Source organism: Antechinus flavipes, chromosome 1 (assembly GCF_016432865.1).
Source record: "Antechinus flavipes isolate AdamAnt ecotype Samford, QLD, Australia chromosome 1, AdamAnt_v2, whole genome shotgun sequence".
Taxonomy (NCBI): domain Eukaryota; kingdom Metazoa; phylum Chordata; class Mammalia; order Dasyuromorphia; family Dasyuridae; genus Antechinus; species Antechinus flavipes.
This window is the reverse complement of record NC_067398.1, coordinates 234044852-234069604: the sequence shown is the minus strand read 5'-3', so window position 1 is coordinate 234069604 and position 24753 is coordinate 234044852. Positions and strand designations below refer to the sequence as shown.

At 30.8% G+C, this 24753-nt stretch overlaps 1 protein-coding gene across 1 annotated transcript in view; it reads right to left on the bottom strand.

Annotated features, from left to right (window-relative positions):
* Positions 1-24753, bottom strand: part of SNX2 (sorting nexin 2) — a 58819-nt gene that overhangs the window by 3388 nt on the left and 30678 nt on the right. The window contains exons 5-14 of the mRNA XM_051997947.1: positions 24691-24734; positions 22393-22534; positions 17747-17825; positions 10676-10751; positions 9499-9612; positions 9152-9245; positions 7292-7497; positions 4163-4306; positions 2636-2716; positions 2449-2520 (exon numbers count right to left, since the gene is read on the bottom strand). Coding sequence (XP_051853907.1) covers positions 2449-2520; positions 2636-2716; positions 4163-4306; positions 7292-7497; positions 9152-9245; positions 9499-9612; positions 10676-10751; positions 17747-17825; positions 22393-22534; positions 24691-24734 — 1052 coding nt within the window. The remainder of the gene's footprint in view (positions 1-2448; positions 2521-2635; positions 2717-4162; positions 4307-7291; positions 7498-9151; positions 9246-9498; positions 9613-10675; positions 10752-17746; positions 17826-22392; positions 22535-24690; positions 24735-24753) is intronic.

Genomic DNA, 24753 nt, shown 5'->3' with positions numbered 1-24753 from the left:
GATTTTTATTGTTTTTACTTTTAAAGATCTTTCACCATCCTATCTGGTAAGATTTTGAAAATGAATTTATTAAACTAGTGGTATCTTTGGTTGACAAATCTCTGGTTGGGAAGGAAATCATGTTGGATGATTCTGATAAATTTCAGGTTCTTTTTGTTTCCTCATTATGACTACTGTTTTAATTTGTTAAGCCTCTATAGAAAATGTTGGTATGTTGTGTGTAGTACTCTTTCCATCACAGCAGAACTTCTTTCATAATTTTTATCCTGATTCTTGGTAATAATTTCTTAAATAATATTAAAAAGGAACAAATTTAAAATGCGTGGTTTGTATAAAAAACTTTGTACTCTAAATATTTGCTTTAAAATCATCCACTAATTTTAAAAGCTTATATTTTATACAGAAATTTTTCAATTAGAATTACATTACTTTCTACTTAGGTCATCCAAATATGATATTTTATTCACTTTTTGTTTTGTGATTGTTAAAAGATACAGAATTCATTTATTGTTGGAGCTTTTATGGATTCATTTTACTGATCTTTTTAACATTTCATAACCCAAAGATTCCACTATAACACATATATAGGTCCTGACAAAGTATTCATATTACATTTGTGGTAGCGACCTAGAGGCAAAATGAATGCCCATCAATTAGGGAATGTCTAAAATAAATAGTGGTGCATGAATGATATAGAATATTACTGTGCTCTAACAAATGATGAACATGATGAATACAGAGAAGTATAGAAAGACTTATGTGATCTGATGCAAAGTAAAGTAAGCAGAATCAGAGAAACAATATACAAAAATTATGTAAAAGAGAATAAGAAAAAAACTAAAATTGACTGCTACAAAAATATACTGTCAAAACCAGCTTCCAAAGAAGAAATATAACTATGCATTTTCTTCTCTTTTTTTTGCAATAGGTTGTGGACTATAGTAGGGATTAGGAGTATAGAATCCTCTCTATAATATGAAAATTGTTTATACTGGTTACTTTTGTTGAACATTCTTTTTATTCTCTGTTTTATACTTTTATATAAAGGATGGCTCTTTGAGAGATGGAAGATAAAATGAAGGCATATGAAAATAAAATATATTAGTAAATGCAGTTTTTAATTAAAAAATATTTCTTAAGGTTTTAGTCAAACAGTAAAAATGAAAAGTCTAAGGTTTTCATTTGCTCAAGCCCAGTACCACAAAATCTGAAAGTTAGAAAGAACCTCTCAGGCCATATGGCCCAATATACACATGAAAGGAATCCCCATTATAACATGCCTAACAAATAGTTTGCTTGATGACTCCCAAGAAAGAGAGACTCAACACCTTTAAAGACAGCTCATTCCTCTGTTGGGTAATTCTAATAATTAGGAAGGTTTTCTAACATCAAGGCTAAAGTGACTTTGTGACTTTACTTCTACTCTTCTGTTCTTGGTTTGGTTCTCTGGGCAGAAAAACAGAACCAATTTAATCCCTCCTCGATATGATATCACTTTAAATACTTGAAGACAGCTATCATGTCTTTCCTGAATCCTCTCATTTCCAAGGTAAACCTGGCCAGGTCTTTCAATTAATTCTCATACATCATGGACCCAAAGTCCTTTACTATCTTAGTTACTCTACTCTGGTTACAATGCAGTACACAATGTCCTCAAATTGTGATATTCTGTAATCCTTTGATGAGGATTATCACTTCTCTATTTCTGAAAGTCATGAACTTCTATACAGTGCTATACAAAATTATTTGAATTTCTAGGCAAATTAAAAATATTCACAGTAGAAATAATGCAAATTATTTTGTTTCTTGCTATAAAAACAACTATTACCTCAAAACTAGCATTTTATTTTCAGAAATATCCCCTATGAGAAATGAAAACACAAATTTAATTTAATTATCACTTCTTAAAATAAGAAAAATCAAATGACAAGAAAGAAAAATACCATATATTTACCAAAATATTCATAACAGCACTTTTGCTATACCAAAAACAAAAATCTGTTAAAGTGGGTGTCCTTGAATTGGGGAATAGTTGAACAAATAATAGAAATATAATGGAGATTATGACACCATGAAAAATGAGCAATATGAGGATTTGAGAAATATTAAAAATATATATGAAATTAGGGCAAGAAAAATTAAGTGAATAATGTATACAAAGACCACAATAATCTAACAAAAAAGATAACACTAAAAGATAATGGAATTAAGATTAAATGTGAAGATCAACTAGAGGTTGATCAAGAGAGGTAGAAAATTTTGCATATAATATTGATATGACTGTGAGTTTTGTTTTATTTAATTGTTTTTTCTTATTATAAGGAAAGACTCTATGTTTGGGGGTAGAGATGAGTATTGATAGTGGTACTTTAAAAGGCAACAATAAAACTTTTTAAAAATTATGCAGAAAGCAAATTTTATATTTTAAAATCATTGAATCTAGCTTACCTGTTGTTGCGTTTGTACTAATGATTCCAAGTACTTGATAATAACAGTTTTAAAGTCTTTCACTCGTTCCTTCTATTAAATGAAATAAAATAAAATGTCTCATAATTGAAAAAATAAATTATTTAAAATAAAATTGAAATAAAATCTTATTTTATTCTCATGAGAAGTAAAAAACTATTATACATGCCTCAAATCTTCCAACTTCCTTTCTAATAGTTTTGGAGATTTGTTCAAAGTCTCGCTCTCCTTGCTGAACTTTGGCTTCCCACTGATAAAAAAAAATACACACACACACACACATATACATACACACACAATTACATTTTATCCCCAACTAATTAAGAAGTTAGCTTTAAATCTATAATGGTTAGCTTACCTAATAAATTATGCTTCAACATAATATATAGTACTTCACGGAAGCTCAAAATTGTAATTCTTGATACCACAAACTTGTAACTTATATGTGCTTTTTTTCCCCTTGAGGCAATTGGGGTTAAGTGACTTGCCCAGGGTCATACAACTAGGAAGTGTTAAGTGTTTGAAGTCACATTTGAACTCAGGGTCTCCTGATTTCAGGGCTAGTACTTATCCACTACACCAACTAGCTGCCCCTTTTATATATACTTTTAAAGTGGAATTAACCTTCTTTACTCAAAAATACCCCATTTAAAAAAGTTTATTAATATTTTACTTCCACAATAAAGACTAACTTAGCACTGGAATGCCCTAGCATTCACACAAAAATAATCTGTATAAATAAAGTGTGAAATCTCAGATAAAAAACTGGTGTTACACTAATATTATTCTTCTCTATTACTTTTTTAAAACATTAAATGATATCTATGAATACTTTAAAGGAATTTTCATTTAAATGAAAAAGTTATAAACATATCCATGAAAACATTTTAAATAAAAAAACTACACAGAATTATTTAAATATTTGACTGAAAAAGGTAAAAATCATCAGCAGAATTACATTCAGAAAAGAACAAATTCTCTAGTAATCATGTCAAAGTTTATGGGTAAATAGATCAAGTGTAGCAATGACAAAATAAGTTGTGATTAGTGACCAATGAAGCAGCCAAAATTAAAACAACTGAAAATTTAAGTATGCAAATGATGATTCCCCTTTATATAACAACACTTGCACATACTCTTTAAAGAGCATTTGTATTTATTTTCAAAAATATAAAGTTTGTCCTACCTCTTCAATTTCCTTATTGAAGCATGGCAAAAAAAGCGTATATATTATAACAAATCTCCATAAATTTACTAAAATACTATATATACTTTCTCTCTCTTAGTCTCTCTCTATATAATATATATATTATATATATGTGGGAAGAATGTTGCAAAAGACAACAAGACATAGGACAACAATTACTCCTTTTTAAACACACATATTTAAACATTTAAATTAAACTACAAATAATATATGGTAACAAAGGAGAATTTTAAAATTTCCGTCCAATATCTGTCTGTCATTTTGACTCTATTCTCACTAAGCAAAAACTAAAAGCCCTGAGATTCTTGTTACTTCAGACCAACTATGTATTTTACTAAAGTAAATCTAAAAAAATCTAGAAACATGTGGAAATAGCTGAAGTGCTGAATGGTTCAGAAATTAAACATATGAAAAATATGCTTTAATGAATGAATTATGAATAACTTAGATCTAACAATGTGAACAGATAAAACAACTGACATCAATTACCTCTCTGATTTCATTTTTAGCCTGCTGTATTTTATCTGGTTTGTTGGCAAGCATCATTTTTGCTTCAGCCTCACGTTTTTTCTGCAAAGTAATTTGAGCATCATCCCATTTCTGCCAACATTTCATTCGATGATCAAATACACCCTATGAACATAATATTATCATAATTTTAATAATGAAATATATAATTTGACATTTCATTATTCTAGAAGTGGTGTGAAATTTGAGAACATAAAATAACTAATGTACATAAACTTTTATATTAAAATTATCTTCAATGCAAACATGATTGTTAAGACAAAAAAATTAGACTTAATGGTTAGGCAAAATAAAATGAAGGATAAATCCAAGCAAAGTAAGTGATACAATTAAACTGAACTCTACACTAGAATCACAGCCTCTCAGATTTGGAATTTAAGAGGCCATCTGGTTCACACTGAATTTGTTTCTTTCATATACCCAACAAATGGTCATCCAAACTTTGTCTGAAGACAAAGGCAATAAGGGAGGGCAGTCCATTTCATTTCTGGAAAGCTCTAGTTTTTATGAAATATCTCTTCTTCTTATCAAGCTTAAATCTTCTCTGTAAATTCTCCATTGTGCCTGACTTTGCTTCTTTTCTGCAGAATTTCCTTTTCCTTGCCTTTTTTGGAAAGTGAGACCTTAGATTTTTTTTTTTTCCTAATCTATACATTATTTTTAATTTTTTGCTCTGAGAGCAATACATTCTATCATTTTTCTTTTTTTTTAAATTCAGTCTGTTATAGAGATGATTTCTCTTTTGAATCAACATTCTAGATTTTCTTATTATCATTCTATGTTCTTTTGGGATTTCCTAGGACTCTGTTTCACTAAGCACTGGTCCCACTTTTTTTGGTCTTCTAATATTCATTAAGAAAGATTTAAAATTTTTATAATCTATTTGATGGTTTAGTATTCATTCTTCTGATGATTTATCTGATTGTGCTCCAAAGTTTTTTCCTCTTGAAATCTTTGGTCTTTCAGCCTTTTTTCCCCTTATATTCCTTTGTCATTTACTTTCTGATTCCTACTTCTTTGTTAGTGGGTTCCTTATATACCACATACTGGGAAGATGCTTCAGCTTTCTTCCACACTAGGGGATTTGAGTTTCACCAGCATTGGTCCTCCTTTAAGTAATTATGTGAATATCAGAAGTAACCATATCTGTTTATTCAGTTTACTAATTTTTTAGGCCATGAAGACTTTGCAATAGGACCAACATGGGCCATAAGCTGATTATACATCTCTACTGAGAATGTAAAGACTATATCTGGCATATGATTTCTTATTTGGAGATATGGAAGGGGAAGAAGAGTGCTTTGATAATTAGTACTAACTAGGGAAACCATCTAGTCAGGATTTTAATGTTTTTATAACCTAGAAATCTGGCTTAGTTCTTCCAATGATCCCAGGCTGCACCCTATTCCAAAGATCCATCTTTTTAGTAACAATATTCTCTTGGACAAGTTTTCTAGCTATGAAGCATGGAAAATCACCATTTTGGAACCAAAAAAAAATCACAACTATATCTTGATCTGAAAAGCTGTCATAGTTTGGCTATGACAATCCCAAGTGTCATATTATAATTATAATTATAATTATATTATATTGTAAGATATTATAGACAACTAAAGAATAATGAGGAGGAAAATGACACATGTAAGAAGGCTATAATGTATTAATAATGATGATATGCGTGTGACAAGTACTTAAATTATCAAATGATATCACAGGCAAAACTGTACATTGTGTACTAGCTCTGGATTTAGAGGACATAGGCCCAAATTCTATCCCTCACATTTGCTGTGACATTAGGCAAGCCATTTAATATCCCTGGTTCTTAGTTTAATTATCTTTAAATGAAAGTATTGGACTGGATAGTCCTTGAGGTTACTTCCAGTTTTAGAGCTATGATTCTCTAAAAGAAGTTTGTTTGCATGGTTCAGAGTAGAGTGTAGAGTAGCAGAGTAGCTGAGCAGACTGCTGTTAGGGATTTAGCTTCAATATTGGCTCTGCCACTTACTTACCTATATGAACACATATAAATCACTAAGCCTCCCTTATTCTTAGTTTCCTTATCTGTTCAGATACAGAAGAAGTAAGGGGTATTCAATTAGATGATCTCTAAATTTATAATCAGAAAATGAGGTTGGCCAGTCACATGCTAAAAGCAAAGGAAAACAGGTGGTCCAAGTGCCATACTGGCATATATTAAAATAACTGAAGGAAGGACTCTAACTTGCAGATTCTTTTTACTAACAGACCTTTTATGAACAATTTATGGCAAGTCAAAGATAGAAATGGCACAGAGTGAAAAGGCATGGATGAGTATCAATCTGCATTGCTGGGGGCAGGAGTTGAATATTCATTTAGATGTGATCATAGATCCACAAAAGCAAAGTTCCATAGTCCTGAGATTTCTACTTGATCATAGTGGACAATGCAAAATTTGCAACATTTTAGTAGTTACTTTTCACTTGCATCTCCTTTCCACATGTTCCATGTTCTAGACAAACTGGACTATTCATTAGAGATAAGCTGTACCTCTCTATTAATTTTCTTTCTTCTTTCATAGAATGTTCTTTCTAATCTTTGTTGATATGTAATTTTTAAATACTAGAAGTTTCCAGTTCAAATGCCATTTTCTCCAAGATTTTCCTGATTCCTGTAATAATAGTCTATTTATCTAATCATATAGGACTTTGTATATTATCTTTAAAATATACTTTCCTGTAACATTTTGGATCTTCTTATATCAATTTGATGCCATTCCTTTTAGTTAGGAAGTATTAATGTGAAAATTAATATGACACTTGGGATTGTCATAGCCAAACTATGACAGCTTTTCAGATCAAGATATTCCAATCCTTATGACAATTTGTGGTTATTTGTCTATGTACACACACACACACACACACACACACACACACACACAATACGCACGCACACGCGCGCAAATATCTACATTCATGCTTCTAAAATAATAAATATATAAAATAAACTAAAATTTTCCCAACATAAATCATCTCCTATTCATATAATAATGAAAAAGTGAGGAGTGGGAGAGGGAAGAAGGAAAAATCAAAGATAGGGGAAAATGAAGCTTACTTTTACTGCAGCAATAAGACGAATGTAATCACTAAGTAGTTCTGAAAACACATAAAAGTCAGCAAAAGCTTGTTCCTGATGCAATTGGTCTATTTTCTCTTCAACTTCAGCAAGCTGAGACAAAGCTCTAGATAAAGCAGTATGATCCTCAGAATTACCTAACATGGCAGCACTTTTTGCAAAGGCAGCTGTATTGGCTGAAAGTTCTGAAAAAGAAATGTAACAACTTTTACTGTACATTGGCAAGAAAAGACAAATTAATACAAGTGTACAATTTCTTACTTATGCCTTTATGTGCTGTCAAATCATGAAAAAAAAAAAAGAGTATTCAACAATTAAACATTAAACAGCACTGGGCATATATGTCAGACACTCGGAGAAAACGCCTGGAAACATGTGAGATTAATCACTGCCTATATTTCCAGAGGTTGAGCAGTGTTTAAATAATTTAGGATCAAAATCTTTAAAGAAGGAGATTAGTAGACTGGAGATAATTCTTGAGCTTTTCCATTCCATTAAGAATATAACATATGGGTAGAGCACATAATCTTTGACTTGTAAACTTTTTCATCACTGAGTTCTTATAGTTCCTAAAGAAAAGGCTATCAAAGAAAAGAAAATTCAAAAAGAGAATACAATAGCTATGCAAATAGAGAAGTGAAAACTGTAGAAACATTAAAAATAAACCTCCTTTCCTTTGATACTTAAAACTTAGAATGAGGTATTCAAATTATATTGAAACTTTTAGCAAAGGATCATTTTCAAAGTATTCAAGAAAAGAAAAATGAATATTTTTGTCTGTGTTTCACTGACAACTATTTAAGCTGTAAACTTTAATAACTTTATATTCTAATTCTTTGTTATTGCTCTATGTAGCATGTTTCATAAAGCAATATGAAAATAGCAATAATTATTACTTATATGTTATCACCAATTAAGTGACAATTAATTACCATTTTAATTAAAACCATAGGGGAAAATGATTTGCCTAAGTACTATGGTAAATATAATTTTGTTTAAAAAACTAGCCTATTCCTTTAAAAGGACTCAAATATAAAAAACTTTCTGTATGCACGCGCGCACACACACACACACACACACACACACACACACAGATGTTTTAATGTACAACTTAAGGAAATGCTAATAGTTTTCTAATTCTTTCAAAGTAAAAATAAAGTACTTTACTTTTAAGTTTATACTACCATCTAAAGAACTGCAGAATCAAATGCAAATATTTATTTTAAAATAAACAAATCCTGGATGCTTTCTTATAATGTAAATTAAATGTATGCCATTAACACATTCTAATTTGGAAATAGTTTTAATGTACATGAAGAAACATAATTGCATAAAATAACTTTTATTTCTGTTAAATAGGTCTCTTTTAAAGTTTTAGCAACAAAAATTAGCTTAATACCAGATAGGTGGCACATTGTTGGGTTCTGCTGTCAAAAAGACCCGAGTTCAAACTTAGTCTCAGTTATTTGCTATCTTTGTGACACTGTCACTTAACTTTTGCCTCAGTTTCCTCATCTGTGAAATGGGGATAATAATAGAATCTGCCTTCCAGAGATGTTATGAGAATTAAATAATAATCATAAAACACTTAACACAGTGCCTAGTTCATTAATAGGGACTACATAAACGTTAGTTATTATTGTAATTATTTACTTCTAAACTCTGCAATCAGAATTGGATTCAGATAGAACAGCTAAGTTGAAATAGAAAAGAGTATTATTCAATTACTTTTTAACATTTTAAAATTGTTTTTCCAGAATAACACTTTATATCTTTAGTTTTAACAATCTATTTTATGCTAGCTTTAGGGTCCTAAACTCACAAAAGAATAAAACCAACCTTTTCTGTGACAGACCAAGGCTTCAACACTAGCATGAAGTTTCCTAAGTTGCTGATCCAGATTCTCAAATTGCTGCTGCTTTTCCTCAAACCACTAGGAAAAAATGAAAAATGGAGTTAATTTAGCAAGAACAAACCACTATAAATTGGGTTACCAATAGCAAGATACACTCCTTGTTTTAAAGCAACAAATTAGCCATGTATAGCTATGGTGGCCAACTGATGTAGCTGAGAACTAAATTCAATAAGCAAATTAATATCCTATTTTCTACTTCTACAGCTTTAAAATGCAATTGTTGAGGCTCATTAATTCATCTCATTATTCAAGTCGAAAAATCAGCTCTTACTGCATCCGATTCATTCATCTTGATTGTCATTTTGTTGACAGCGTCGGCAGCCTTGTTCACCATCCTCAATATTCCTGCTCCACTCAGAGCCTGAGTATTAACTGCTCTCGGCAGCTGGAATTGAATGACAAATAAGGGCAAACAAACCGGTTAAAAGCCTAGAGGTTTAACTGGGCACAGGAGGGACCAGAAAAAAAAAGGATGTTGTGTTTTCTTCACTCTCATACATTTCAATATAGCAAGATCTCATTTCTCAAATATACTACTTGTACATTCTCAAAGGAAAACTTAAAAAATGGACTTTCCATTTGCTTTTCTTCAGCATCTTTACATTTAGATGAAACAACCACTCTGTTTGTCAAATGATATTAAGGAATTGCCACCTACCTTAACACTATCCACCTGTTTGCTAGCAAAAATAAATTGTTAATAAAAGAGGAGGAGGGAGGGAGACAATTCTTTTCTATAGGCTACGATTTATATTTGCAAAGTAAGTATTAATTTCTTAGTATTAGTTTTCAAATCTGAAATTCTAAGTTGGATAAACATATTGTCTGGAACTCTGTTGAGCCTGAAATATCAGATATATATCTATGGGATTTTAAGCCCTCAAATACAGAAAAGGGAATTAATAATGCTGATAAAAAATATAGTGTTTCTTACCCTAATATTAAAATTTTCAAAGGCTTTTTATAAAAAAGGTTTCTTTGCATAAATGATATATAATTTTATATAAAATTTCAACTACATACTTTAGCAACAACCTATCATATTTAAAAAGCAAGACTATTTAGGTAACTAATTATTGTACATGTATAACCTATATCAGATTACTTGCTCTCTTGGGAAGAGAAATGGTAAGAGAGGTAAGGAAAAAAAATTTGGAACTCAAAATCTTATAAAAATCAATGTTGAAAATTATTTTTACATGTAATTAGAAAAATAAAATACTATTGAGAAGAAAAGGAAAATTATTATTTAAATGTTAGCTTTGCTTTTAAAAATTATTTCAAAATATTTCTATTAAAATAGATGTTCTCTTAGAAATCTAGTTAATTTAACAAACTAAAATATTAAGAAAAAGATGTAATACAACTAGTAAAATTCCATTTTAGACATATCATGTTGGAGGAAATAAAATAAGAAAACCCCAAAATTAAATAAATAGAAATAGCACCTCAGAACTCTCTAGGAACTGCCTTAAATCTGGATCCTGAAGCAATGTTGGATGTTTCACTGTACGCTGAAGATACCTAGGTTAAAAATATTGGGATTCTATTTCAGGACAAACAGCGTTAAAATATTTTACCTGGAGAATAAAAATAGGTGAAAATAAAACCATACTATCACTCTACATTCAATTTGATTTAAAAATATTTATAAACCCTTTTAATGATTGAAAAGTATTTAAAAGTTTCTCTCCCCTCCTTTAATGTCCAGGCTTATTTTTTTCATATAATACCCATCTCTTTCTCAATTCTACATAGGTGAAACACTACCACCAAAAAAATCAGCCATTATTACATTTAATCTTTTGATTACAGAACTGATCTACAATCTTAAGAATAATCTAGTCCAAATTCTTAATTATACACTACCCCACCCTCCCCTTTCTTCTCCAAGAAAGTGAGGCCCTGAAAGATTAAATAACTGCGCAAGGCCACACAAGGCAGAAGATAACAATCTGGATTTGTCTTGGCTCCACATGCACCCATCTTTCCCCTGTTAAGTGATTTGTCCAAAAATATGAAGCAAAACAGTGACAGAGACAACATGATACAGCTGGAAAGAGCTTCTTCCTAATTAGAAGACCTAAGATCAAATGTTCAATTGTGTTGTTCTCAGGGGTATTAATGTTTTATGTAAAGTTACAGAATCGGGCTACATCAGTGTTCTTTTAAAGTGGAGTGTACAAAAGAGACATTAAAACAAAAGAGAATAACATAGCTTTATAGTCCTCTGGTGCTTAAGACACTCTCCTTCCCAATTACCTACTGCAAGTGGGTTGAATATTCACTGCTTACACTGCTTGTCAGGCAGGTGTTCAGGCTGTTGGACTGTCAGCCTCACCTGGCCCTCGGTCCCACATTTCCCTGCCCTCTCTCCAGCTTGCCAATTGTAGCCTCTGCAACTGCAGTGGCAGGGAAACTTTTAAGAACTCTTCCTGGCCCATAACAAAATAAAATTATTTTTATGTAATTAAAGAAATAAAAATTATTCTTAAAACATAACTTATTTCATCTTTCTTTTTTTAACTAATTAGTTTTATAAAATTTTATGATATAAATAATATATTGTCTAGCAATATATATATATAGAAATAAATATGAATGCCTCAAGGGTACATATGCAAAAATATTACTGATAGGAATGCAAAATCAGAAGAGTTGAATAGTTTAGTCACCATTTAACCATATGATCTCCTAGATCCCTTCCCTCTTGGATTCTATGATCCAAAATATTACTTTCTACCATATGTTAGGTTTCTGGTGAGCCAATAAACTGCCAAATTAATTCAATGAAGTGACTTGAAAAAAAAAAAAAACTAATGTAAGGATATTCCTATTCTCAGCAGCACTACAGCTAAATGAGAAAAAGTTTTAAAAATCAAACATTTTATTTTCATCTTTACTGAAAAGGATCAATTGAAGGAACTGGAGATGTTTAGCTCAGGAAACAGATTTGGGGAGGAATGACAGCTGTCTTTAAAGGGCTGTCATGTGGAAGATGATTTGCTTTGCTTAGTCTCAGAGGACAGCACTAGGAATAATGGATGAGTTACAGGAAGGCCAAGTGAGACTTGATAAAAGGGAAAACTTCCTAAGCATTGGAGTTATTCAAAAGTAAAATCTGCCTTCTGAAGGTAAAGGGTTTCTATCTCATTAAAGATTTTTGAAAAAAGAGTGAATGATCACTTGTAGGATATGTTACATAGCAGGGTTTCCTATTTAAGTATAGATAGGATTAAATGGCTTTTAAAGTCCTTTCCAATTCTGAGACTTTTTGTTTTTGCTATATTTGGCCCCCTGGAATTAAATGCAATTTTATTATGTATAGAATGGGGACATTATTTTAAGAAGAATATGCATATTTTTAAATTTAAATATTTATATCTATAATATGAAATAAGCAATACTTATCGACACTGGAAAGACAAAAAAGGAATAGCTGAAATAGTAACAGGAGAGCACTACTTTTGTAAATTACAAATTCCTTGAAGACAATACAAAAACAATGCTTAATTTTCAAGTCAGCCATCTTAAAAATTATATTCGACAAAATAATGACCCACATCTTAGGAAAGACCTAGATGTCAGGCCAAGTATATTGAATCAACCATTTTTTTTTTTTTTAAACTGTTCCCTAGTTTTTAACACTGGACATAAATATTTATTCCCTAAGTTAGTCTTCTGGATTAACTAAATTGAACACATATATGCATTTGGGTGGTGGAGAGTGGGGGGGTAAAACCTGTAATTTCATTAATGTAGGAAATTTCCAATATAAAACTAATTTCACCAACAGAGATCAGCAATTTGTCTCTATGTCTTAAATAGTTGCTGAATCAGAGAAGTTGAATTATTTGCCAATGGTCACACTGCTAATATATGTTAAAGAAATGATGTGAACCTTTTTCCAATAGGAAGTTATCTATATGTTTATTATTTTCCAAGTTACTATTATACCATTAAATGATGCAAAATGGAAGAACATCAACTTATTGCTTACAGTGCAGTGGATCCCATGTTTAAATATAATTTACACTTTTAAAAGTGCTGTAATTTTATTACTGAATAATATGGCAGAAAACATTAAAATCCTATAAAATCCTGCCAATTTTAGCAATTAAAATAGGTTTTCTTGTAATTTTTTTTCTTTCCTTCATAATCCCTTATCTTTCAAATTATACAATCAATACTTTGTAGAAGAAAGGTGGAAGCAGAGAAGAGAGGCAATAACAATAAGGTAGCATAACAAGGCAGTGTAGTGGTGAATTATTTTAACATCTAAATTTATTTCAAAACTTCTAGAAAAATGAAAACTATTCTGGATACTCTTTTGATGAGGGAACTTGAGAGATTATAAGGGAGCCAACAAAATATCTAATGTAATCTCATTTTATAGATTAGGCAATTAAGACTTGGAGAACAGAAACAATTTTCCTGAGGTCACATTAATGGCAGGTATGCTAGTTCCCAAATGTACTGACCAATATATTTCTTAGCTGTCCCTTAATTTTCTCTACTAAAGTAGCAAATATGCAGAGAAATAATTAGGAATAAAGGGGAAAGGAGATTGGTAGGATAAGGTGGACAAACTAGAGGCCTTGCTCTGCTTTCTTTGCTTATTTTCTTTAATATTAAATGAACATACTCTTCACACTACTCTGTTCCTTCTATCTCATTTTCTCTCTTTTTTCCGCTGAGAATTTTACTGGCATAGCATTTAACAAAGACTAAGTGAGGAAACTGTCCTCAGAAAACAACTAGGCCAATTGTCAATATTTCCTTAAAACTATCCTCATTGCTTTACTCTGCATGAAGGTATAATAAGCACTATGCTATGTTGTCAATTCAGAAAAGAAGGCAACAGATTCAAATTATATGTCCTTGGTACAATAAATCTTCATTAAGTTACTTATCAAGCATGCCATCTAAAATAGCTCAAATGCAATCACTGAATCATATAGGTCTAAGAAGGGTATCTCAAGAGGTCATTCCCTTGCTTTCAGCATGAAAGATTATGATTAAACTATGACCTTTCTCATAATTCAAAACCAGAAAGTTCCTTCTAATGCTAACTTAAATTCTTCTTACTGTTATTTAGATCTTCCTCTACAAGTGAAATTTAATACTGAAAAACAAGGTGGCTAAATGTGATTATCAAATGTATTTGACTTCATTGTTGAATTTTAAAAGTTTTGATCTTTGCACTGTGTTTTATATCCCATACCAAAATCTTTTTCCTATGCTCTGTATTTATTTTTAAGTTCATTCTGTACTCCTATATTTTTTACCTAGATGCATTAGCTACTTTCCTTTCCATGACTATTTTTCATTTTCATACTAAGTGATTCTATTTGAACAGGAAGACAAAGAAAAGAAGCGATAAAAAAAAGTATCAATTCTTTTTAAAGGAGGTCTTTGGCCTTATGACCTAATAATCTCCATTTAAAAAACCTATTAAAATTATCTATTTTAAATTGAGAAATATATAGTTTGACTAACTGTGGTGCACAGCCAGGTGGGGAAGGTAATTATTCAAAGCCCTCATTTAATTCCAAGTCTCACAATGCATCTATCATACTTTTTTCCCATTTCTTTACACACGGAGAAATTAAATACACTGTTTCCTTTGAGTGGTGAGTTAGGGTAATTAGAATGTTAATACCAGCATTGGCTGTAGAATGGTTTAAATTTTAAAATAATTTCAATGTGGAAGAAAAGCTGATAAAATCAAGAAATATAAGGGGCAGATAATACAGACAACAATGCCCCACCTCTGTGACCTTTGGCAAGTCACTTAATATCTCTAGGCCTTAGTTTGTACAATTTTTTGGGGGTAGATTAGATAGATTTAAATCTAAGATGATGAATAATATTAGATGCTAAATTGTTTAGCTTCATATAAAGACATAATTATACTATGCTACCGATTTATGAAATATGAAGGTCTTAGATCTAGCTTGATGAAATAATAAGATACACTGGTTGGTCAAAAAATTTGCTTGACACTGAATGGTTCCTAAAAAAAAATGAGAAGACAACATATTCTAACTCAAGCAGAAGAAAATACAAAGAGTCACTACTGGCAACAGAAAAGACAGTCTGTATGAATCTAGCCCTTGAGACAGAATAGTTCCTTACCCTCTGGGTTGGGGGAAGGAAATTACTTCACAGTCCCTACATTAGCTTTGAGTCTTTCCAAGGATCTACTTATCTGGTAGAAGACACAACATTTAGCAGAACTAGCTAACTGAGTCTAAGCAGGAGATAGCAATACTGGAGATATGAGTTGCTTTGGGCATGTGTCTTCCCTAATGTGTCTCTCTACCAGTGTATCCTATGTGTCCTTTCTTCCACTATGCTATGTGTAGCTTATAGGAGAGCATGCTTCAGGTTTATGGGGTAATATTTATCTCAATAAATAAATGCCTTTGCTTTGAGCTGGGTTTACTGGATATTAATGTATTGATGGATTGTTATTTTGGGTGTATAAACAAAAAGAAAACTGAATCTCGGGGTAATTGTTTCCCCTGGGCTACTATCTCAACTCACACTTGTATGCTGGATCTGTAGGAAGGCAATTACCCCAGGTTTAAGGTACTTTGGGACTGTATTCTTAACTGGTGCGTTTATCTATAATACTACAGTATACTATTACAGAGGTACATACTTAGCAGACTCATGTGACCAAGGTGACTAGCACTGCAGGGCCCCAATGTATTTTTCCTTCTCATTGTATCTGCTTGGTGAACCCCTGGTGGTACAGCACCTCTGCTGGAGCACATAGTTCAACTAGACTTTTTGGTCCTATTCTTTTCTGTAGCATCACCTTACTGGCCAGAAACTCTTCTTGACTCAGAAAGATCACTCAAAATTTTCTCCTATTGGAGCTCTTGGCTATCTCCCTCCTAGATTTTAAGATATCCTACTACATCAATAATTGCACTGCAAGTCTCTAATGCCAAGGGTGTTGGCAAGTGAGGAAGTGAAGATGAAGTAGTGAAGAAGAGAGTAAATTTCTTTCTCCCTATACCTGAGAGGTAAAGAATTATTCTGTTTCAAAGGATGAATTCAGATTCTATGGCTGACTTTCTTATTTGCTATCAAGAGTCACTGTCCTCAGAACTGTTCTTTTAATGACTCATAGACTCATAGAATGTGTCTTGCTTTTAAGAGTATATCAGGAGTGTAATCAACTCTTCAGTGAAAACCCTTTAATTTCATCAAGTTTGATTAAAGAAGTTCTTTATACTTTGTAAAGGAGTAACAAAGTACAACCATATTTTACACTTTAAAACCTTAATACTGTTGTCTCTGTTGTATGCTCTTTATGTTATTTGATTTAATAGGCTGAAAGAAAATAATTTGACAATAAATTGACAGAATTTCTTCTGATCAATTCTCCCTTCTTACTACATCTATAATCCTATGATTCTATTCCTGACAGCTAAGTACTTTGCTCTGATTCCTAGCCCCAGTTCCAAGCTCTGATCCTTGCTTAAGTCAAATGGAGTACTAATAGTTCAGCTTCTAGTCCAAAAGCAGTGGTCCAGATAGAGGGCCTAGTATCTTCTCTGGTGTTAGCTACATCACTTCCTGGTCCTATATTCTTAGGGGGGATAGGAGGAGAGGGAGAGAGGGAGAGAGAGACAGAGAGACAGGGAGAGAGACCAGGGGTGGGGGGTAGGGAAAGGAGAACAGAGGGAGGGGGAGAAAGGAGGGAAGGGGAGAGGACAAGGAGAGTGTATACACTAGAAACCTCTTTTCAACCACATTATGCACTATTTATTTAACAAAATGAACCTACTAATACAGTAAGAAGGGAGCAAATTGGCACAAAGAACATCTCACTTTTCCTCCACATTAAAAGTTGACTATCCATCTTTTTAAAAATGTCAGATATTTTTAAGTTAGGAAGGAACCATTTATTACTCTTTAGGCATTCAATTCCATTATTATAATATAGTACTGCTTATAAAAAATGATTGACAGATAAATAATTTCAAAACAGATTAAATTCCATTACAACTAATTTCAAAGAAGGATATGCAAATCCTATCATTTCGATATACTATCCAAAGTAAGCATAGTATCTAGTAGTAATTTAAAAGCAACATTTTTTTATTCAGAGTAACAATGCTAAATTAAACTTTCACACTCAAACAGTCCTATACACATAATATAAAAGGAACAGCATGGTGCCAAATTCTTTTGTCAAGTTTTCATTTGTTCCCTAAGAATCAAAAAAAATTTACCTTTCAATTCTTCCCTCTAAAGAAAACTGCAGATTTTTCTCATTTTTCTTGTTCCACCTGATTCAGGAACATCTTCAACTATTTGTATATTTGTATTATATGATTCATAATTAATCTGTAGTGCTAGCCATTGTATTAAACACAGTGCTATTGTTGTGGGACATCACGTTTAATTTAGAAATACTTGTTTCATTATTAATACTGCAATGAGGTTAGGTCTAGACTACTGAAATAATGAAATAAAAAGATATAAAATAAGAGTTTTACCTCTCAAGAGCTGCTCTCCTTTTTTCTACAAATTCAGTGGACGATGAATCTTCTTTTCCAACTTTTACTTTTGTCATGCCTTTGAAGATATTGAGTTTTGAATCAATTTTTTAGTATTTGAAACAATTTTTATCACAACTATTGCAGCAAGGAATTCTTTCCTCTACATTTGGGTATTACAATCAAAAATACAATAAAACTTCAGTAAAACAGGAAAAACACACAAGGCCAGGCTTTAAAATTAACATTTAAAATTATTACATTAATGCTATAGGTTAAAGAAAAAAACTTTCTTGACTACCATTGTCTTCTCATATAAATAATTTATTTAACTATGTTAATATATTAACATTATGAGTTAATGAGTATCTTCCTTCTCTCTCTCTCTCTCTGTAGTTATACAAATCCATAAACTAGGTTGTGCTGCATTTTTGTCTACTGAAATAGAAGTATATTCAAAGCATTCTGCTTTAATTACTGTTCTTATATAAATAAAAATCTAATCTGAGATTTAAAGATATAAAATTGAATTTTAAATTAGAGAGTTAAGTTCTTTTCATTCTTATGTAATATTTGAGAATCTTGTCTAGAGATATAAAAAAAGTATATTGTAGTGTCTTCCTTGCCAAAGACTTTAGGATTTATTCTTTTAACAGTATGACAAACTTATAATCTGATGTGAAATTTTCCTATTAGATGTTATAGTTGGTATATTAAAAGTAGCCTAGGATAAACTTTAGAGTATTATAAAATATTGGTTATTATGGTTATCAGAAATGTTTTCCTAATTGTGGAATCTTTAGAACACTAGAGATTCAAATTAAATAAATAATTGTTCAAAATTAATTTTAGTGCTATTACCTCAGATAGCCAGTGATTAAAAAAAAAATGGATTCTCTTTTATAAAACGTAAGAATAGAACACAACATAAACTGTAATTGTTCTTAGTAGTTTACTACAAATATAATTTATATAGTTTAATGTAATTTACTAAGTTTTAGTCCTAGCATAATAGCAATTTCTAAAAAATCTAAAATCAATTAAAGTGCTTAGTGATAATGAAATGGCATATTATAGTAAATTAGGAATAGGTAAAGAATTAATTATTTCATAAAATCTGATGAGTAAATTCATCTTACTACAATAACCCTTCTTTTTACAAGCGTTTTTCTCTTTTCCTCTTGTATACTAAAAGGGACAATTATGATTTGTTCGCAAACCCATCAGCTAATAAAAATGTTGCTCCTGTTTTTGTGGAATAGCTTTCAGAGACTAATAACAAACATTATTATGAGAAGAAACTCATGGACTTAAGATCGACAAAGAGATCCATGACATAAAAATAGTTAAGAATCCCTGGACTAGATCCTCTATTTACATCTTCAGAACTAGTAAAAAAAAACTTCAGAACATCTTCAGCTGTGTAATACTTAGGCAAACATTATTGCACTTATTCAAAAGAATGAATGAGAATTATGTTCCTTATATTTAAGAAAAGTTATTTTTATCATCTCACAATGAGTATAATAAGAAAAATAATTTGGCATGCACTTTCTTAAATACACAAACTTTATTGTAGTAAAGTGAAGATATACTCTTATGAACATTTAGAGAAAGACATTAACCTTAATAAAGCTTCTCCCTTCCAAAAACAAATTTAAAAAAACTCCAAGCAAACAGCAAAAGCAGGGTGTTCCAAATGTCTGAGTACAAGTTGTGTGATAGTATAAAATTGCACTAAGATTTTTGTTATACTTTGTATATCATCTGTACAACTAGGAAGATAATCACTGTTTGAGGACATCTAGCTATTTTTAAAAAAATTATTTATTTATTTTTATTATAGCTTTTTAAATATAAAACATATGCATGGATAATTTTTCAACACTGACCCTTGCAAAAACTTCTGTTTCAACTTTTCCCCTCCTTCCCTCCACTCTCTCTCCTATATGGTAGGTAGATCCATCCATGTTAGATATGTTAAATACAATAAACTCTACAATTATGTTTTATATACTGTATCTTTAGTTTTGTTTTTTTTTTTGGGGGGGAAGTCTATTATTAAATATTAAATACTGTAGTAATTTGCTTTCCTAAAATGTAAAAACAAAATAAAACACCAAAACCATGCAAGAAGAGATAATAAGAAGTATCTTATAGACAGTATAAAATAACTGGGAGTATATCTATCAAAACAAATCCAGGAATTAAAAAAAAAACTGAAAACTTTTTATACAAATAAAATCAGTTTTTAATAATTGGAGAAATATTGATTGTTCATGGATAGGAAGGATCAACATAATAAAAATGATAATTTTTACCAAACTAATCTATTTATTCAATGTCATTCCAATTAAATTACCAAAAAGCTGTTTTTATTAAATTAGAAAAGTAACAGAATTCAGTTGGGAGAACAAAAAGTTAAGGGTATCAAAGCAACTAATTAAAAAAAACATAGAGAAAGGAAGTTCAGCAGAATCAGATATTAAATTATATTATAAAATAATTATCAAAACTATCTGGTATTGGCATAGAAATAGAAAGGCAGATCAATAGAACAGAATGTACACACAATTTACAGCAACAAATAAATACAGTAACTTTGAATTTGACAAATATAAAGAATTAAGTTTTGGGGATAAGAATTAATTATTTGGTAAAAATTGTTGGAAAACTGGAAAGCAATATGATAGAAATTGTGCACAGACATACTTTACAAAATTACAACATATAGAATGTGTTATCTATCAGGCTTATGAATAGGTGAACAATTTATGAACAAAAGATAAGAGCAAAACTGATTATTTTGATTACATTAAATTAAAAAAGGTTTGCACAAACAAAACAAATGCAGGCAAGATCAGAAGGAAAGCAGAAATTGCGAGGGAGGGCTTGAAGGAATTGTATAGATAGTTCCTCTGATAAAGGTGTCATATATCAAACATATAAACAACTTTGTCAAATTTATAAGATTATGAATCATTCACAATTGATAAATGGTCAAAGAGGCAGTTCTATAATGAAAAAAATCAAAATAATTTATAGTCACATGAAAAAAATGCTCCAATCATCATCAGAGAAATGCAAATTAAAACAACCTTAAAATATCATTTTAAATCTATCAGATTGGCTAAAATAATTGAAAGGGAAAGGGACAAATGTTAGAGAGAATATGAAAAAATTGGATCAAAAACTCACTGTTGATAGAACTGTGAAATGATCTAATAATTCTGGAGAGTAGGGAATTATGCTCAAAGAGCTATAGACTCTTTAACCCAGCAATGCTATTATAGGTCTGTTTCCAAAGATGATTACAGGAAAAGGGAAAAGAACTTACATGTATCAAAAGTTGTGGTTTGGGGTAAACTTGGGACCTGATTTTCTACTTCATTTGAATTTATTAAGTATCCTATTTATTCCTGTGTCATGGGTTATAAAGAATTGTAAAGGAAAAAGTCAATCAAAGAATACATCTCAGGATTATCAAAACTTACTTTTCAAATCAAATTCCTTTTTTAGGTGAGTCTACAAAAGAGACTAAATTAAATTTTTGGCCAACAAAATGAGAAAAAGAATTTGGTGTGCTAGCTTTCCACAACTCTTCATATAATTTATAAATCAAGGAACAACAGTACAGTAAGGTCACTAAAAATTCATGAGAGAAGATACTTAAATTTCATATATGGATGAAGGCATACATCTGCAACATGTTGCAAAAGGAGAAAAATCAAGAAGACCATTAACTAGATTATGATGAAAAAAACTAAGTGGATGCAGCATCACAAAATGCAAACAATAGCTCTGGAGTCAAAGAACCTGGATTCAAATTCTGTTTCTGCTGATTTACTATGTTAATTTGAGCAGACAATTTAATTGCCTTAGGGATTAGTTTCTTTATTTGTAAAAAGAGGGGAGAGGACTAGATGGTCTTTCAATCTCTATGATAGATCCCATAATAAAAAGGATGTACTTAAATATCAATGATGTTAGTTTTCAAAATTATAAAAGCAGTTGATAAAATTCAACCTGCTTTCAAAAGTTTCAAATCTAAGAAAAACACACACAAATATATATATATATATATATATATATATATATATATATATATATAAAACTCAGCAAAGTTGAATATGAAAAAGCCTAACTATCAAGGGATAAGTAAGAAAACAGAGAGTTTAATCAAATATACTTTATATAAGAGGCTAGATCCTATAAAAGCAAAATACTACCTGGGTACTAAACTACACACTTCTTATCAACTTTTTCTGGATGTTAGGAAATTTCTGTTTATAACTGACCCACTTCCACAATTATATTTTGTTCAATGATTAGCAAAAGCTTAATGTTTAGAAAAAGCAAAGCTTTCCAATTGCTTCTAACTTAGCATAATCTTATTAAATATTTAATACCTTACTTAGATCAAATGCTTTATTTAAGTAATAGAAAGTAAAATTATAATTATTTATTATTTATTCTAAAATAGTCCTACAAACTCCATTAAATGAAATACTTTATTCTGCATTTATAACAAAAATTTATTTTTAATGTTTGGGGAAAAAATGAATATAAAACATTAAAGTATTTGTAAAATTCTGTAATGACACTTATTAACAACTAAAAAATAAACTTTCCAAATTTATACTTACCTACAATACTCTTCTCTGGAGCGGGAGGCACAATATAACCAACATGTAAGTACTTTGTGGCTAATTTGCTGTGCAATCCAAGAAAGTCGCTAAACCTTCTTTTAACTGAAAATTCATTCTTATTAAACATGGACAGGGAAGTCTGCCAAAAATAAGAAAATAAAGAATTTAAGATTAAATATTAAGTAGATGAATTGAGATAAAAATTATATTCTAGTCCCAAAATCTTGGATATCTGGGTTTGTGAAACACTAGACTATTATAGTCATTTACTACTATAGTAATCAAGTGTTTGACAAACCCAAAGAGATTTGGGGACAATAAATTATTACTTGACAAAATTTTCTGGGAAAACTAGAAAGCATTTTGGCAGAAACAAGGTATAAACAAGGTATAGACAAACATCTCACACCATATACCAAGATAAAGTCAAAATAAGTACATGATTTAGACATAAAAGGTGGTATCACAAGCAAATTAGGAGAGCAAGGAAAAATGTACCTGTCAGATTTATAAATAAGGTAATAATTTATGACCAAAAAAGAGACAGAAAGCACTACAGGATGTGAAAAGAAAGTTTTCCTTACATCAAAATAAGTTTTTGCACAAACAAAACCAAATGCAGCCAAGATGAGAAGGAAAGCAGGAAACTGGGGGAAATTTTACAGTAAGTTTCTCTGATAAAGGCCTCCTTTCTCACATATATAAAATACTGAGTCAAATTTATAAGAATATAAGAGATTCCCCAAGTGATAAATGATCAAAGGATATGAACAGGCAGTTTTCATAAAAAATCAAAACTAACAATGGTCATATGAAAATACCAATTAAAACAGTTCTGAGGTACCATCCCACACCAATCAAATTGACTAATGTAACAGTAAAAGAAAATGACAAATACTGTAGGGGATGTGAAAAATTAAGGTACTATTGGTAGAGTTGTGTACTGATTCAACCATTCTGGAAAACAATTTGGAACTATGCCCAAAGGGCTATAAAACCGTGCATACCCTTTGATCTACAATACCACTATGAAGTTTATAGCCCAAAGAGATTTTTTTTAAGAAAAAGGAAAAGAACCTATGCAAACAAAAATATTTATAGCAGCTCTTTCTGTGGTGGCAAAGAATTGGAAATTGAGAGGATGCCCATTAAATGGGGAATGACTGAACAACATGTGGTCTATAATTGCGATGGAATACTATTGTGCTATAAGAAATGACGAGTAGGATGATTTCAGAAAAAACTTGGGAAGACTTATATGAACTGATGCAAAGTGAAATGAGCAGAATCAGAACAATGTACACAGTAATAGCATTATTGTAATGATGATCAACTGTGAATGAATCAGTTATTCAACAATAATATGATTCAAAACAGTTCTGAAGAGCTTATGATGAAAAGTGCTATCCACCTCCAGAGAAAGAACTGATGGAGTCTGAATGGCAGACTGAAGCATACTTTTTAAACTTTATCATTCTTGCTTTTTTGGTATGCATTTTCTTTTGCAAATGGCTAAAATGGAAATGTTTTCCATCACTTCCCGTGACTAATTAATATCAAACTGCTTGCCTTCTCAAAAAGGGGGGGAGGAGAAGAAAGGGGAGATAGAATTTGGAATTCAAAATTGGAATGTTAAAAATTTTTTGCTTACATGTAATTGAGAAAAATAATAAAAATAATGCTTAGAAGACCCTGCAAAAAAAAATTACATGCTATAGTACTTTCAAATAACTAATAAAAGCAAATTAAGTCAATGTTTTAGAAAAAAGGTTAGAGACCACACCTGTTTTGCCTACACATTTAATAGTATTAAATGCTCTCAAACCCTTACACAAACTGATGCAAAGTAAAGTGAGCAGAATCAGAAGACTGTACCCAGTAAAAGCAATATTGTACGATGATCATTTGTGAATGACTTTTTCTCAGCAATACAATGATCCAAGAGAATCCCAAAGAATTCAAGATGAAAAATGCTATCCCTGTCCAGAGAAAGAACTGATGAAATCTGAATATAGATCAAAGTGTATAGCTTTTTTTATTTTATATTTTGATGTTTTTCTTTTGATCTGTTTCTTCTTTTATAAGTAATATAGAAATGTATTACATGAGCACACAACACATAAACATCATATTGCTTACCGTCTTAAGGGTAGGGGAAGTGAGGAAAGGAGAAAAATTGAAACTCAAAATTTTAAAAATTGAATGTTAAAAATTGTTTTTACATGCAATTGGGAAAAATAAAATATATATATTTTAAAACGTCAAAACACTGCTAAATGATGCAGGAAGACTTACCTTTGTTGTTACTCTATATGCCATATAAGCATTCATGCCATCACCTACAAGATAAGTAATAAA